This window comes from Artemia franciscana, chromosome 14 (assembly GCF_032884065.1).
Source record: "Artemia franciscana chromosome 14, ASM3288406v1, whole genome shotgun sequence".
Taxonomy (NCBI): domain Eukaryota; kingdom Metazoa; phylum Arthropoda; class Branchiopoda; order Anostraca; family Artemiidae; genus Artemia; species Artemia franciscana.
Window position 1 is genome coordinate 33,680,491 of NC_088876.1, and position 16,584 is coordinate 33,697,074.

At 38.2% G+C, this 16,584-nt stretch overlaps 1 protein-coding gene across 2 annotated transcripts in view; it reads left to right on the forward strand.

The window, feature by feature from the left end:
• LOC136035618 (centrosome-associated zinc finger protein Cp190-like) overlaps positions 1–16,584 on the forward strand; it is a 70,349-nt gene that overhangs the window by 10,769 nt on the left and 42,996 nt on the right. For both annotated transcript variants that reach the window (XM_065717504.1, XM_065717505.1), the window contains exons 3-5: positions 1,956–2,162; positions 8,317–8,600; positions 14,505–14,650. In XM_065717504.1, coding sequence (XP_065573576.1) covers positions 1,956–2,162; positions 8,317–8,600; positions 14,505–14,650 — 637 coding nt within the window. The remainder of the gene's footprint in view (positions 1–1,955; positions 2,163–8,316; positions 8,601–14,504; positions 14,651–16,584) is intronic.

Genomic DNA, 16,584 nt, shown 5'->3' on the forward strand with positions numbered 1-16,584 from the left:
TGAGGGGTATCCACCCTCTCTTCAGTCTGAATCTTAAAAGGGCGCTTGAACATCTGATTTCAAATCCAATGAGTGCATTCCGAAGTCTCTACGACCCTCCTTTCCATACAAACTTTATATGCCCCCAGGGCATAACTTACAACCCCTGCCCTGTGGGCTCTGGTGGGTCGTTATCCTCAAAGACTAATTTCTGGATTTTTTTAAACTACGTTGAACAAAAAGGCTATCCCAAAATTTTTATTGGATGTATTTGAGGAAATCATGGGCGTAAGTGGGGGGTTGGTTGCTTTCTACTCAATTGCGACTAGTAAAAGGGGTACTACCCACTTAATTTCAAATAAACCCTGTTAGAAGTTTCTGCGACAACAAACGACCATCTCAAAATTGGTATCAATTGCATTTTGGGAAAACTAGCGGTTTGGGGGTGGTTTCTACCCTCTGGTCACACTGAATCTTAAAGAGGGCACTACAACTTTTGATTACTGATCTAATGAACCCCTTCCGACGTTTATACGATCGCCCTTTCTATATAAACCTTAAATACCCCCAGGGCATAACTTGAAACCCCTGCCCTGAGGCCGTTGGGAAGGGGAAGGTTGTCATCCTCAAAGAGATGATTTCCGGATCTTTCAACTGTGTTGAACAAATGGCTATTCAAAATTTTGATTAAATGTGTTTGGTGAAATGGTGGGCGCGGGAGGGGGTTAGTTGCCCTCCAATCTCTTCTGACTATTCAAAAGATCTACGACAACTCCTTCGATACCAAGTGCCCGGGTAAAAAAACAAAAAAAAAAAACATAAATAAATAAATAATACATTGTACCCACATCGCTCTTTACTTAGGCAGCGCTATTGCGCTTATTCATTTATCTATTTATTTAGCGCTATTATTTATCTGGTCCTTTGGGAGGGCCTTTTCATGGACAGAGCTGGACAAATCTCCCAGAAAATTGGTCAGTAGGAGTGCTTAAAAGTATAAAGGCTAAAAATAGCCTTTTGAATTTTAGAGTCAAAGTAAGCTTTTCTGATTAGAGGTTAGGTTTTATGATTAGAGGTAGAGGTAGAGGTTAGAGGTTAGGTTTTATAATATCTTTTATAATTTTACGTTTATAATATCTTTGTAATAAAGGATATATTACTTTACGACATCTGAAGAAGTTTACCATACAGAATCTCTTTTCTACCTTCTTGAGCTGTAAGGATATCTTTAGCCTAAAGGGTCAGAACATTTTTTCTAATTTTAAAATGTGCATTTTTTTACCCTTATCGAGTCTGCTGATTTTTGGATTATTAAATTGGTGGAAGTGATCAAAGACACCATCCTTCGTAGAGTAGAACTAAGGTAGATAGGTATAGAGTAACGGGACCGTACAGTTACTTAATCGTATAGAATCACTTTTCGAACTTCTGGAACCGTGAGGAGATCTCTAGCCAATAATAATCTGTAAGGATAGTTGTAGACATATTTTACCCGTAGATAATGGTTCGGAACATTTTTTTTCCGTATTTTAAATTAGAAACAAATTCTGTATTTTCTGCATTTCTGCATTTTGTATTCCTGTTTTTATTCGTCACTGTTTATTATGGTCTTTAGTTTTATACTTAGCCTTTTTTTAGGTCTTTCTTTTTTTTCGAACTTTCTTTTTCTTTACTTTTTAGCTTTTCAAAAATATTTTTTCAACTTTTTTCCGATATTTTTTTTTTAATTTGCTTTTGTATTCTTGAGGCCGAAGATGACCTGGGCAAAGATTCAGCTGGTGTTTCGATTTCAAAATATTTCTATTTTTCCCGCATTTTTTTGTTCCTCAAAACACTTTAAGATTCAAAATACTTCCAAGAGGTTTTTTGAATCTGCCTTAGTTTTTTCTTCTTTCTTTGTAAAAACCGCCACCTTTCCATTGGGAAATCTCCGTTTTTACAATTATTGTGGATTATCGTCGTTTCTTTATATTTAGATTCATGTATTCTGGCCGATTGGATGTCCGTGAAGAAATGATGGGTGAAATATTAGGTGCAGTTCAGCTCTTTGACATTCCTGATCTAGAGAAGCTGTTAATGTCTTATACAGGATCCCCACAAGAACTTAGAAGAGGTATTACCCTAAAACCGGAAGTTGCTATCAGAGAAAAGCCTCAGATTGCAAGCCTTAGATTTTTGAACAGGTAAATTTCAGTCCTTTTATTCCATAGATAATTTCCCTTTAGGACAAGACTCCCGTAGGTTTTTGCAAAGAAAAAGGCAGCAAGTCAAGCTTGGAAGTTTTTTTTTGTTGTCGGTGCCGATTTACAAAAATGACACTGATTGAAATGGTACTGAATGAAATGAACAGATTTACAAGAATCATTAAAAAATGTTCAAAAAGTGTTGTTCATGAGGTGTTTCAATCCTCAGTCGTTTCCTTCTCTTCAACGGGTAAGTCAAATGACCTAAGTTGAAATCAATCATGGAACTATTGATTAACTGCAGTTTACTGTAGGTGTCCATGATACTTAGTTTTGAAAATCAAATATTTCTTGGTAACGAACTCCTAGTAAGGAACAACCCGGAACAATAGTAACCAAAACTCTTAAAGACGGTGTTTTGATACCAATAGACAAATTAAAAGAATCAGATTTTTATGCTTATTTCAAATATATCAGTTTCATTAAGTTTACTCATCACATTTGCAGCCTGCAAAAATTTGCCTTATTTTTGAAAAAAGGAGAAACACCCCCAAAAGTCATGGAATCTTAATGAAAATCACACCATCAGATTCAGGGTATCAAAGAACCTTACTGTAGAGGTTTCAAGCTTCTGTCTGCAAAAATGTGGAACTATGTATTTGTTTTTGCCAGAAGAAAGATCACGGATGCAAGTTTATTTGTTTTTTTTTTCCGGGGGGTGATCGTATCGATCAAGTGATCCTAGAATATCGTGAGAGTGTCTAAGTGCCCTTTTTGAGCAGCCGAAAAAATTGGAGGGTAACTGGGCCCCTTCCCCCTTTCCCCAAAAATCGTCCGATTGAAATTCTGAGATAGTGATTTTGTTCATCATAGTTAAAAGGCCCAGTGACTATGCCTTCGGATGTAGCATAACCCCCCCCCCCCCCCGCAGCCCCAGGGGAAAGGTCTTTAATTTACAAAATTTCCCATTGCTTACGCATAGTATTTGTTGTTGGGAAGGATGCATACATTTTAAGTGGGAAGACGAATTTTCTGCTGTTTTTTTCATGGGGGAACTTTCCATGGGGAGGGATGTTTCCAGGGGAGGGACTTGTCAGAGGGACTTGCTGTCTGCAGGAAGCCACTAGAGGCCAACACAGCTACACACGCTCCTCATCCATCCCAATCTATTTATAGTCCCCCTCTTTACACCTTCTCAGGAAGTTTACATTTCCTTTGAATCTTTCTTTATGACGCCTCCCACCCCAGACGAGGACGATCTGCTTAGACAGTTTAATGAAAAGGACAATCTTCGGCAATCTGTCATCCTTCCTCCGCACAACGTGCCTTGGCCACCTCAACCTTTCTTCCTCTATAGCCGTAGAAAGAGGGATTGAACCGCATTTTTCGCACAGCCTACTGTTTGAAATACAGTCAGTCAGCTGAGCACCCAGAACAGTCTGGAGGCAATTTCTCCAGAAAACAGCTAGCAAATCTTCATCCGCTTTTCGGAATGCCCATGCTTCAGAGCCATATTTGACCACTGTCATTACTGTAGCTTCTAATATTCTAATCTTGGTGTACAGCCTTTTCTTCCTATTTTTCCAAACTTTGCTCACACTTTCATCTAATATGCTTAAATCATCAGTATAATCCAAGTCCATGAGTGTTTTTCCTCCCTATTTGATGCCGTGGTCTCCCAGGCGAAAGTGTCTCCTTATTAATCCAGACAAGAAGAAGAAGAAGAAGGGTTTGGAAACATGATGTATCATTAGTATTATGAAGAAATTCATAAGAATTTTGCTTGCCTTTCTTGTGAATATTTATCTCTATTTACCAGCTGTTAACCCTACCAACAAACTTTCTTCTGGACCACATTGTGGTGTTTTTTTGTGGATGGTGAAATCCTCCCTTCAAAAGAGTACAAACGGTATGGTCTATAATTTCCTCTTGTTAATATTAATGCTTATTCCATTAGGCAATTCGTGGATCAACCCCTCCCCCTTCCCCCATAAAAGTCCCCCGGACCCTATGCTAAATACTACAGAAAAATGCTCCACATAGGCCTCATTTTGGCTGGTCAAGCTCACTATTTCTAAGCTCCCATGATGGGTCAAGCTCAATAGATAACGCAATGGTGCAGGTGGTGGCTTTTGTCACCATCCATGATGAAAATGAAAATGACTTATAAAGGGGTCCTTTCTAGGAGCTCCCAAAAAAAGAAAAAAAATCTCCCCAGTTAAATTAATTCCCCTTCTCTTGTTTCAACTCCTCCTTCACAAAACATTGGAATATACTTAATAATTTATCTCTATATCTTCTTTGATATAAAGAAGATAACTCTAATAAGGGTTGCAATTTTTAAATTGTTAAAATCAATATTTTTTTAAAACATTAACCGTGATGGATCTATGCTAACAGCTCACCATGACTTTAAATCAGCAGAAATACTACTTAACTTGAAAACCCTTCTTAACATCCTAATAAAGTCTGCTCTATGGACCCCAAACCAATATTTGTGTACAGCATCCCCCTCCCCCAGAACAACATATTGAGGAGCTAAAGGAGGGGCTCTCTGATAGAACTGGTAGCCCAATCCCAGTTGGAGATGTCACCCAACTGGGAAAACCAAATGCTAGTGGTCAAAAGTCTAGCATGCCTTTCTTATTCACTCTTTGAGAAAAATAACAATTTTCCAGGCCAGATGTTCTTCTTGGGACAAATGAAACCTTACAAGGCAAAACCAATCCAGCGCCAAAAATGCCTATAACTATGAAACGCAACAAACAAATGCAGTGAAATCTTACAAACTTTCAGTAAATGTAAGAGTTTCCATCCCAAAGGAATGGTAAATTGCAAAAATGATCAGCCTATAATTCTTCCAATAAAACACTATGCCCTGCAAATAAAAAACGAGCACTAACGCTCCAAATTGCAACAAAGAAAGCCAAACCTTACCCATTTAGAGCTTTGGAAGTAAATGCAGCCTAATATCACCAAACTAAATCCTTTATGAAACCATCCATCATTTTCACTCACAGAACACCTAACCCTAACCCACCCAAATCAACAGGCACCCCTCCACAAGACTCATTTCTCAAAACACCTCAGCTCACATTCCTATCGGGGAAAATCGCCAAGGCTGAATCGACTAGCCCCCCGCATCCAATAAGAAGAGGTTTGCCTGGCCACCTCTCTTAAGCAGGAATGAATCAGAAGCATTACCAGGAATTACCCGAATTACCCATAATAATACCCCGTAATACCATAGTTAATAACAAGCTGGATGAACAACCAAACAAGCTAACACCTTATATATGTCTCTTCACACTAAACTCAAATGCAGTTCTGTCCATGTACCTACTGGCTGAGGTCAACTAGCCCCCACATCCAATGAGAAGAGGTTTGCATGGCCACCCCTCTCAAGCAGAAATGAATCAGAAGCATTACCAGGAATTACAATAATTACCCATAATAATACCATAATAATACCCCATAATACCCATAATTAACGACAAGCTGGATGAACAATGTAACAAGCTAACACCTTATATATGTCTCTTCACACTAAACTCTAATGCAGTTGTGTCCATGTACCTACAACAGCCACAGAAAGCAAAAATCATAAATGAATTGGCGAGCCTCGGCCTACCCAATCACCTGCCTATTCAAGCAAAAAAGGATCTTGCTTTACTCCTAGCAAAGCTAAACATTGACACACAGTTATATGAAAACTAAAGCAACAAAGCAGTGCATCTTAGTATTTCAGTGAAATGTAAGTTCACTGTTAGAAAATAGGTTAAATGAGCTAATACAAAGATAACTTCGAAGACCACACTGCCTTTCCATGACGAAAGTATAACAGTTCAAAATAGGAATGGAACATTTTGATCGACAGTGAACAGACATAAAATTTTTAACTAGATATTTCGAACATATACTAGCAGTAAATTCGTCATCAGCAGTAAATTATAAAACCAGACCGTCTGCACTCTTTTGAAGAGTGCAGTTTCTAAACCCTTCTTATTCTTCTTCTTGTCTGGATTAATACGGAGACACTTTCGCCTGGGAGACCGGGTGAAACTAGTACTGATGTCATCTTCCTTGTTACCACGCAACGCGAAATATCGTTTTGCCAGACTCTGTATAATATTAAGGATTCTTATCAGAAATTAATGCCAGTTTGTAGTTTATTTAAGCGATAATTCTTTCTTTTTTTAATCAATTTTTTGTCCATTCCGAAGTCTTTTCTATATTCTTCCATTTGCAAAAAAATTGATTTTGAGCTATTTTGTGTTCGGCACCGCTGGGATCCTATTTCCACCAGGCATTAAATCCATCGGTGGATTTCAGTTTCGGTGCTTAGAGGAATCGATCTTTTTCGGGAAAGACAACAGAAGTAGAACGATGAAGCTGTCGGAAGAGGATTTACCATCCAAGTGCACAAAAATCACCATTTTTGCACAAGTTCACAAAACGCTCAGAGCATTTAAGTCACCATTTGGCAATACAGCAAAAAGAATCTCTAGTCAGCCTTCTCTGTGTTGTCGATAATACCTTTAATGTTGTAGAGTCCATGTCTGCCTGAATCTTGCGTGCTGCTATCGAACCTTCAGAGAAATCTGTAAAACAAATTCAGGGCCTCTCCGCATCAAAAGTCATTTTATTTTTGAATCTATACTTTCAAGCCATTTCCAGATATTGTTGAAATCAATATCTTGTTTCAGTAACGTTAATAAGGCATTCACATCCGAAGCATTTGAATTTGACAAGCAGGGACTGTCAACAAAGGTTGCAAGTCGTCAGTATCGCCAAAGTGTAACGTAGTAAAGGTGATTGCGTGCGCACCGTGTTCACGTTATATCGGTCTGACTTCTGAGATCTAATCGGTCTATCTACTGATCTGATCTCATTATTATTGCGTTATAACAGGGAGCCTGTCGACACTAACTTGCCTGACTGTTGCTGCTGCCAAATCCAACCGTCACTCATCTAAATAGCGTGATGCTTGCCGCCTTCCCTTTTTGTATGTTGCCCAGGGCTGTTTTTCTTATGCCCCTTACCCTTGCTATTCCACTGGAATGCTTACATTTAATTTATTAGTTTCATATTTGTCTACACACTGAGCCAGAATTATAATACTCCTTCGAATTTTTCTTGGGAATTACCTAAACTTGCTTAAAAAATATGCAAATAAAAAATTATGAATAGCTTTTAACAGCTACCAGTCAAGTAGCTTGTAGAAACATAAGAAATACAAATGGAAAAAGTAGTAATTAACAATTTATTTTGAATTGTCTTCTGCATTTTACAGTTAATCCTTGAAAATGACCACAGTACTGTGGTGATAGTCTCTAGTACTTAAGATCTAAAAACCACAGATTAAACCAGTGCGTTATAATCTTCCTGTGACAGTGGTGGCACTGTGAATTGATCGTTGTTTGGCAGCACGAGGCCTGGGGTTCAATCCCAGCTACTGTGGGGCCAATTTTTAACAATGACGAAAAATAAAAATACCACTTTCACGCTGGAGAAAAACCAATGAAGGTTTTCAGTCGCACGAAAGTCCACATATCTGCCTGAGTAATAAATCAAATAGTTAGGTAAATGAAATAATGGGATAAATCTTACCAAAATATTAATTACAGATCAAATCTCAATCACTCATCAATAGTCACCTTCCCCACCCTGCGTCCCAACCAGCCTTACCTCCCGTAGCCAACCTTCTTCCCCTACCATTCGTTATAAAATCCAACAATCATGCTCCCAAAAAATAATCAAATATAAAAAATTAAAAACCCAAAAAATAAAAAATAATATTTACATTTTTTCTAAGCCGAGGTTTGCGTTTTGTCGCTCTGATAGTCACTGGTAACGCTGGTAACTGGTAACACTGGTAACGCATTCCATGCAGATGGACTGGACCCAGGTGTTTCGTTAAAGAGGAAGGCCCGGTTCCATGATGTAAATCAACAACTATCATCATACCTAGTTCAGCGGCTAAACTATAAAAGTGCTGATCCAAGGACCTCAGCATTAATGAGGCTTCGCTAATCATATATTAGAATAGTTTGTATTTGGAATTTCATCTTAATATTCTTTTGCATAATTAATACCAAAAGGTTAAAATCATGTGTGGCATGGCGTTTTTTTCTAATTGCCATTTTTTTTATAGAAAAGTTGATGAAGCACCTCGTCCAACTCGATTTTCTGGTCCAGCTTTCTCCCTAAATCCAACTGATGTTAGTGGTGAAATGACCTACAATGCCCTGACATTAGAAACTCAGATGTCCTCACCGTCACCATCCATAACTTCCTTTAGATCAAGTCCCGCTTTAAGGCGGAAAAATAGTGATACGCTATTTGATGAATTAAAAGCTTCGGCTGCAAAGACAAGGAAATTTGGGTCTTTAGAAGGGGCCAGTACTCCGAGACGAATTGGCAAAGAGGATTTGAATGGTTGGTTGAGTTTTGGTTAAGTTTAGGTTAAGCAATGGTTGGTTGGATTTCAATGGTTGGTAAATGGTGGTTGGTTGCAAAGACAAAGAAATTTGTGGTCTGTAGAAGGGGCCAGTCTCCAAGAAGAAATGGTAAGGAGGATTTGAATGGTTGGCTAAGTTTTTTCTATGCTGCCCGATTTAGATGAGATAAATAAGTCTAATTCCTTTTTATGGTTGAGTCTTATACCTGAATTTTAAAGAGAGGATGGAAGAATTTTCAATTCTAGTCCTTTGTATTGCTTTAGTTTGCACAATTTTAAGAAACAATGCTTAAATAAGATGTTAGGTCTTCCGATAGATTCAATATTGATGATGTATATATATATATATATATATATATATATATATATATATATATATATATCTATATATATATATATATTTATTCAGTTCCTTCTCAATCCTTTTTTATGACCTCCTTCCACCCATTCAGGGACAACCCAAATGGAAAAAAAGAAAGATTCATGATCCCCAGGGTTTTTTTTCTCCTGATGGGTAGCCAAAAAGCATAATGCTACTTGATCTTTAAACTATCTTGAAAAAAAAATAACTAACTCAAAATTTTGATTGGACGCCTAAGGGGAAAAAGGGCCTTGGGGGGAGAGGCTGCTTGCCGTCCGATCACTTTTGACTCTTAAGAAGTGCACTAGAAATTCGGATATGTAATCGAATAAGCCCCTTTTGAGGTTTTTACGACCATCCTTTCCATAAAAACCTTATATGCCTCTGGAGCACATTTTATCAGACTTGCCTCCGGATTCTGGGGGACTATTTTATCCTTGGAGTTTTTTTTTAAATTGTCTTTGGTTTATTTTGAAGAAAATGGCTAAATAAAAAATTCGATTGAACGTAGTTGGGAAAAAGGAGGCTGAGAGTGAGAGGGGGCCTAGTCACCATCGTATCGCTTTTGAGTCCAAAAAGGTGAATTCGAACTTTCAATTTTTAATCATTTGATTCCCCTCAAAAGTTTATACAATCACCTCTTCCATAACAATCTTATATGCCCCCGTGGCATAAGTCAAAGCCCTTTCCCTTGCTCTGGGGGGGGGGGTATACATTGACAATGAAGTTTTTGTTATCTTATCGTTGGACTATTTCAAACAAACTGGCTATCATTGGATTTATTTAGGGACAAGAGGATGTTTGTGTCGGGGGTGGGGGAAACCCCTCTGTAAACTATTGACTCATGAAAAGGTAATTAGAACTCTCAACTCTCTAGAACTCTGAACTCTCAGTTGCGCTAAATTCTCTTTTTACAATGAAAAAGTGAACTAGAACTTTCAATTTCTAATCAAATGAGCCACCTTATAAGCTTATAAGACCCCCCCCCCCCTGAAATAAAAACCTTAGACGCATAACTTAAAACACTTGCCCCCAGGCTCTGGGGGGTTGCGTCTATCCCGGAGTTTCTACTATCTGATGTTTGAACTATTTAAAAAAATGGTTACATCAAAAAATATATCCGATGGGCTTGGGGAAAAAGCCCATCCTTGGGGAAAAGACGAAGGAGAGGGGCTAGGTGCCCCTCGGATCTCTTTTGACTCTTAAAATGAACTAGAACTTTCAATTTCCAATCAAATGAGCCCTCTCCAAAGTTTATACGAGCATCCTTCCATAAGAACTATATATGCCCCCAGAGCTTGACTTAGAGCGCCTGCCCCCGAGACCTGGGAGGTTGTGTCCACACCGAAGTTTTTCTTATCTGACCTTCGAACTATTTTTGACAAAATAGCTATCTAAAATTTTTTATCGCATGGGTTTCGGGAAAAAGAGCGTAGAGAGTCTAGTTGCCTTCGGATCTCTTTTGACTCTTAGAAAATGAATTAGAACTTTCAGTTTCCAATGAAATGAGTCCTCTCTGAAGTTGAAACGATCATCCCTTTCACAAAAAACCATGTATGCCTCATGGACATAACTTACAATGCCTGCCCCCAGGCCCTAGGAGGTTATGTCAATACCATAGTTTTTGTTATCTGACCTTTGAATTACTTTAAAAAATGGCTATATCAAAATCTTATCGAATGGGTTTGGGAAAAAAGGCGTGGGAGGGGACTAGTTTTACTTCGATCTCATTTAACTCTTAAAAAGTGAACTAGAACTTTCAATTTCCTTTCAAATGAGCTACCTCTGAAGTTTATACGAGGATCTCTTCCATAACGACCATATATGCCCCAGGGCATAATTTACAACTCTCCAGGCTCCGGGTGAATCTAACTACCCTGGATTTTTTTGTATCTGACCTTAGAAATATTTTTAACAAAATAGCTATCTCAAAATTTTTAAAGGATGGGTTTGGGGGTAAAAGGGCGTGGGGGAGGGGCTAGTTGTCATCGGATCTCTTTTGACTCCTAAAAGTTATTTAGAACTTTCAATTTCCAATCAAATGAGTTCTCTCTGAAGTTTATACGAGACTCCTTTCCATAATAACCCTATATGCCCCAAAGGTATAACTTACAACGCCTGCCCCAGATCCCTGGCGCTTTTGTCGACATTGAAGTTTTTTAAGTTGAATTATTTTAAATAAAACGGTTATCTAAAAAATTTTATTGGATGGATTTGGGGAAAAAGTGCCTGGGGCGGCTAGTTGCCCTTCGATCTCAAAATTCTTATTGGATGCATTTTGGGGAAACGGTGTGGGGGAGGGGGTAGTTTCCCTCCCCCTATGGCATGACTTACAAAATCTGCCCCCTAGTCCTGAATTTTATAAGAACATCGCTTCCATGAGAACTATATTATCCCCCAGAGCGTAACCATATTATCCCCCAGAGGTTGTGTCGTCATCGAAGTTTTTCTTATGTAACCTTTGAACTATTTTCAACAAAACGGTTATCTCGAAATTTTTATCGGATGTTTTTTTTTTTGGAAATAAGAGCATAGGGGGGCTAGTTGCCCTCGGATGTCTTTTGACTCTAGAAAAGTAAATTAGAAATTTCAGTTTCTAATCAAATGAGCCCTCTCTGAGAATCCCTTTCATATAAACTTTTGTGCCCCATGGACATAACTTACAACGCCTGCCCCGGGCCCGGGGGGGAGGGGCTGTTTACACCGGGGTTTTTGTTATTTAATTTTTGAAGTATTTTTTTTAATGGCTACTTCGAAATCTGTATAGAACGGGTTTGAGAAAAAAGTGCGTTGGGAGATGGTGAGTGTTAGGTGCCCTCCGATATGTTTTACTCTCAAAAAGTGAATTATAATTTTCAATTTTCAGTCAAATGAGCCCTCTATGAAGTTTACCCGAGTATCTTCCATAAGAACCATATTTGCCCCGAGGGCATATCTTAGAACACCTGCCACCGGGATCTGTGGGGTTGTATCTACACCGTAATTTTCCTTATCAGACCTTTGAACTATTTTCAACAAAATGGCTATCTCAAATTTTTTTACCTGATGGGTTTGGGGAAAAAGGTATGAGGGGTTAGTTGCCCTGGATCTCCTTTGTCTCTTACAAAATGAACTAGAACTTTCAGTTTCCCATTATTCGAACCTTCTCTAAAATTTATACGAGTAATCCCTTTCATAAGAACCATGTATGCCCCCAGGGCGTAACTTTAAACGCCTACTTCCAGGCCCTGGAAGCAGGTCATGCCCCAGGGCTTTGGGGATTTGTGTTGACACCTGAGTTTTGTTGTCTAACTTTTATACTATATTTAACAAAATGGGTATTTCAAAATTTTTATTGGATGTATTTGGAGAAAAGGGGATGTGGCGGGCCCGTTGCCCTCCATTCTCTTTTGACTCTCAAACACTGAACTAGAACTTTCAATTTTTCAAACAAATGAGCCCTCTTTAAAGTTTATACGACCCTTCCTTCCATAACAACCATATATGCCCCAGTGCATGAATTACAACGCCTACCCCTGGGCCCTGAGGGATTGTGTCGACCCCGGAGTTTTCGCCATATGATCTATGAATTATAAAAAAAAGACTCTCTCAAAATTATTGTCGGAGAGTTTTGGAAAAAAAGGATGGAAGGGCTAGTTGCCCTCGAATTTTTTTGAAACGTAAAAAGTGAACTAAAGCTTACAATTTTCAATCAAATGAGCCCTCACTGAAGTTTATACGAGCGTCCCTTTCATAAGAACCGTATAGGCCCTCCTAGGACATAACTTGCAACGCTTGCCTCCCGAGCCCTGGAGGGTATTGTCGACACCGAAGTTTTTGTTATCTAATTTTTGAACTATTTAAAACAAATGTCTATTTCAAAATTTGTATCGGATGAGTATGGGGAAAAAAGTCAGTGGGAGGGGGGGCTAGTTGCCCTGCAATCTCTTTTGACTCTTAAAAAGTGAATTAGAGCTTTCAACTTCCAGTCAAATTATTGGACATAGGGCCGAAATATTCACTCTTAATTAGATTTCTACTGTCTTGCGAAAAGCCGTGTGGCCCTATTGTTCTTCTTGTTTTTGATGTTTTTTTATCTGATGTTCGAACTATTTTAATAAAATGGCTATCTCAAAATTTTTGTCGGATGCATTTGCAATAAAAGGGGCGTGGAGGAATAGTTTACCCTCCAATCTCTTTTGACTCTCAAAAACTGAACTAGAACTTTCAACTTTTAATCAAATGAACCTTCTCTCAAGTTTATACGAGCACCCCTTCCATAAGAAACATATATAACCCCAGGGCATAACTTAGAAAGCTTGCCCCTGGACCCCGGGGGGGGGGGGTTGTCTCTATACTCCGGAATTGTCGTTATATGATCTTTGAACTTTATTTTAAAAAATGGCTATCTCATAGTTCTTACCGAATGGATTTGAGGAAAAAAGGCCTGAAGAGAGGGGGGGGGGGGGCTAGTTGCCCCCCGATCTCTTTTAAACTCTTAAAAAGTGAACTACAACTTTCAATTTTCAATCAAATAAGCCCCCTCTGGAACTTATACGAGCATCCCTTCCATGAAAACCATATATGCCCCCAGAACATAACTTACAATGCGTACATTTGGTCCCGGGGGGGGGGGATTGCTGAAACTGAAGTTTCTTTTGTATAATTTTAAAACTATTTTTAACAAAAAGGAAATCTGAAGATTTATATAGGAAGTATTATAGAAAAAAGAGCATGGGGAGTGGCTAGTTGCCCTCCGATCACTTTTGACTTCTTAAAAAGAGCTTTAGAACTTTTGATTTCCAATCGAACGAGAAGTTTATGCGACGACCCGAAGTGCCTCTGGAAAGAGAATAATAAAACATTGGAGCCGTGTGGCCTTTACTAGAGGCAACGCTGTAGCGTTGCCTCTAATTTAAATTAAAGTAAGTTCCAGAGCCAAAACTCCCAGAGCAGATTTGAAAAAAAAAATGTTCAAGTGGGCATTTTTCATCCCTTTATAGTTCATTTTCCTGCCATATGAGCAGTTTTATTGTTCCAATGATGCCCAAATGAGTACATATAATTCTAAAAGCGAAAAACTCTTACCATTTCCTTTAGACTGAAAAGACCACATTAAAAGACCACATTAAAAGACCTACATTTATACATACGTAGAATCTATGAAAAGAAATGGATTAGACCTTGCACAACTTGATCTTTTTAACTCATTTACCCAGCTCACTTTTTTTATTGTGGAATTTATAACTTTAGATCAATTCAATCTCTATGTTTTGTAAAGCCTTATCCGTTTTGCACTTCTTGTTTACGCTTTTATTTATATATTCTCGAGAAATAAGAATGCTTTTGTGCTTCAAGTCTATTTTGAAAACGAGCTACATTTTTTTTTTTTTTACATTTATTATCTTTTTTACTTGTGCTGACACAAGATGTATTTAATGATTTATATTTTGTTGCATAATATTTTCATTATGATGTTTGTTATAAAGTCAAGAGTACGAATTGTTATCGTAGAGAATTGACTTTCTGTTTTGCTCTCTAGAAATGAGGGAATTTTCCCAAGAGCAAAGACTTCGTAAAGAGCAACTCTTAGACGAAGATGACCATCACGCTGAATCAGAAGATGATTTCCACCATTTTGAAGATGATGATGATGTGGTACAGAAGCCTTCTTCTCAGTTCACTCGGGTAAGATTAGAGATACTTAGCCGTTATTGACTCGAAATGTACTACTACTACTACTACTAAAACTCACCGCAGCACAAAGCCGCCTGAGGCCAACAGAACCATGCACGCTGTTCCTTCATCCTAATCTATCCAAAGCCTCCCTCTTCACACTCTCCCAGGAAGTTCCCATTTGTTTCAAATTTTTTTCGACATCTTCCTACCTCAACTGTGTACACCCTGCTTTCTGTTTAACCCTAAACGGTTGACTAAAAAGGACAATCTTCGGTAGTCTGTCATCCTTCATGCTTACAACGTGCCCTAGCCATCTTAACCTTTCATTCAGTATAGTCCTTGAAAGCAGGATTGAACCACACTTTTCGTACAGCCTACTGTATGAAATATAGTCAGTCAGCCGGGCACCCAAGACAATCCATAGCCTTTTTTGTATGGAAAATATCTAGCAAATCTTCATCTGTTTTTCAGTGTGCCCATGTTTCAGAACCATATTTGACCACCGTCATTACTGTAGTTTCCAATATTTTTATTTTCGTTTCCAGACTTATCTTACTATTTTTCTAAAGTTTTTTTTTCAACTGTGAAAAATACCCTGAGCATTTTTTTTCATTGCTCCCACCGACTTAATTAATAATACTACCAAGGTAAGTGATCACTTGATCTATCTTTTTATTACCCAACGTCACTTTTTCATCTTCATTTGTTCCGAGCCGTAGCGGCCTAGTCTTCTTCAAACCTATTGTAGCACCCTGGAGGCACAAAACCTCTAAAAGCTCACTCATTTTGCTCACACTTTCATCTAGGAAGCTTAAATCATCAGCATAATGTAACTCCATGATCAGATATACATCAGATATCGTCTTGTACCTAAATGATTTTAGGATTTTTTATTTTTTCAAATATGACGCTTTGAAACAATGTTGCTGAGCTCGAAAAAACAAGGTTGGATTCAGATTGTGGTGGTTCTCGAGTCCAACGAATGAAATTAGTCTAGCACTAGATTTAGCTCCAATTGCTGTACATGTAGATAGATTCATTTATAGCCTGGAAATTTGATATTGCTTTTGTTGGATTTTGTTGGATATTGCTGATATTGTTGGATATTGAAAAAAACAATGTTGGATTCAGATTGTGGTGGTTCTCGTGTCCAACGAATGAAATTAGTCTAGTACTAGATTTAGCTCCAATCGCTGTAGATGTAGATTGATTCTTTTCTAGCCTGGAAATTATGGGAACAAAAGATACAGTGACATTTTAAAATAAGTTTGGTGAGATTCAGCACCCAATGTTGGATTGAGATTATGGCGGGCCTCCTGTCCAATGAAGGGAATTATTACACCAATATATGTATCTTGAATTTTTGGGTCTTGGATAAATGTAGCTTGAATTTGACGGTCTGAATTTTTAAAATCGTATTTATATATAAAAGCATACAGGTCCAACCCATAAGGGAAGTGGAGGAGTGAGAGTTCAAAATACCTTTTCATGCCATTATTTTAATTCATCTGGTGTGTGTCTCGACCAATCTTCGAACCAGACCCCCCCCCCCAATTCTTTGTTTGCAGGTATGGTAACAGAGGATAAAAGATAGTTTTGGGAAGAATGAAATAATGAGTTTACCTGGCCTGCAAAAATAATGTTGGGCTCAGATTCTGAGGGTGCCTTATGCTAGAATTATCAAAATACTCTGCAAAGAGCAAATTTTACCTCCAAAAGCATTTTGCACAAGTGTGTGTTTCCTTTTGTTTTTCATTTATAGCGTTTACTTTTGTGTGTTTTGCGTTTTTCTTCTGTTTCCTTTTGTGTATTTTATGTTTCCTTTTGCGTGTTTCCTTTTGTAACGTTTGTGTGTTTTCTTCGTTTATTCATGTTTTCTCAAAGTTGCGATCTTTTGTTTAAATTTGTTCCCCCATTGCTAAAAACTTCTGATATAAACACGA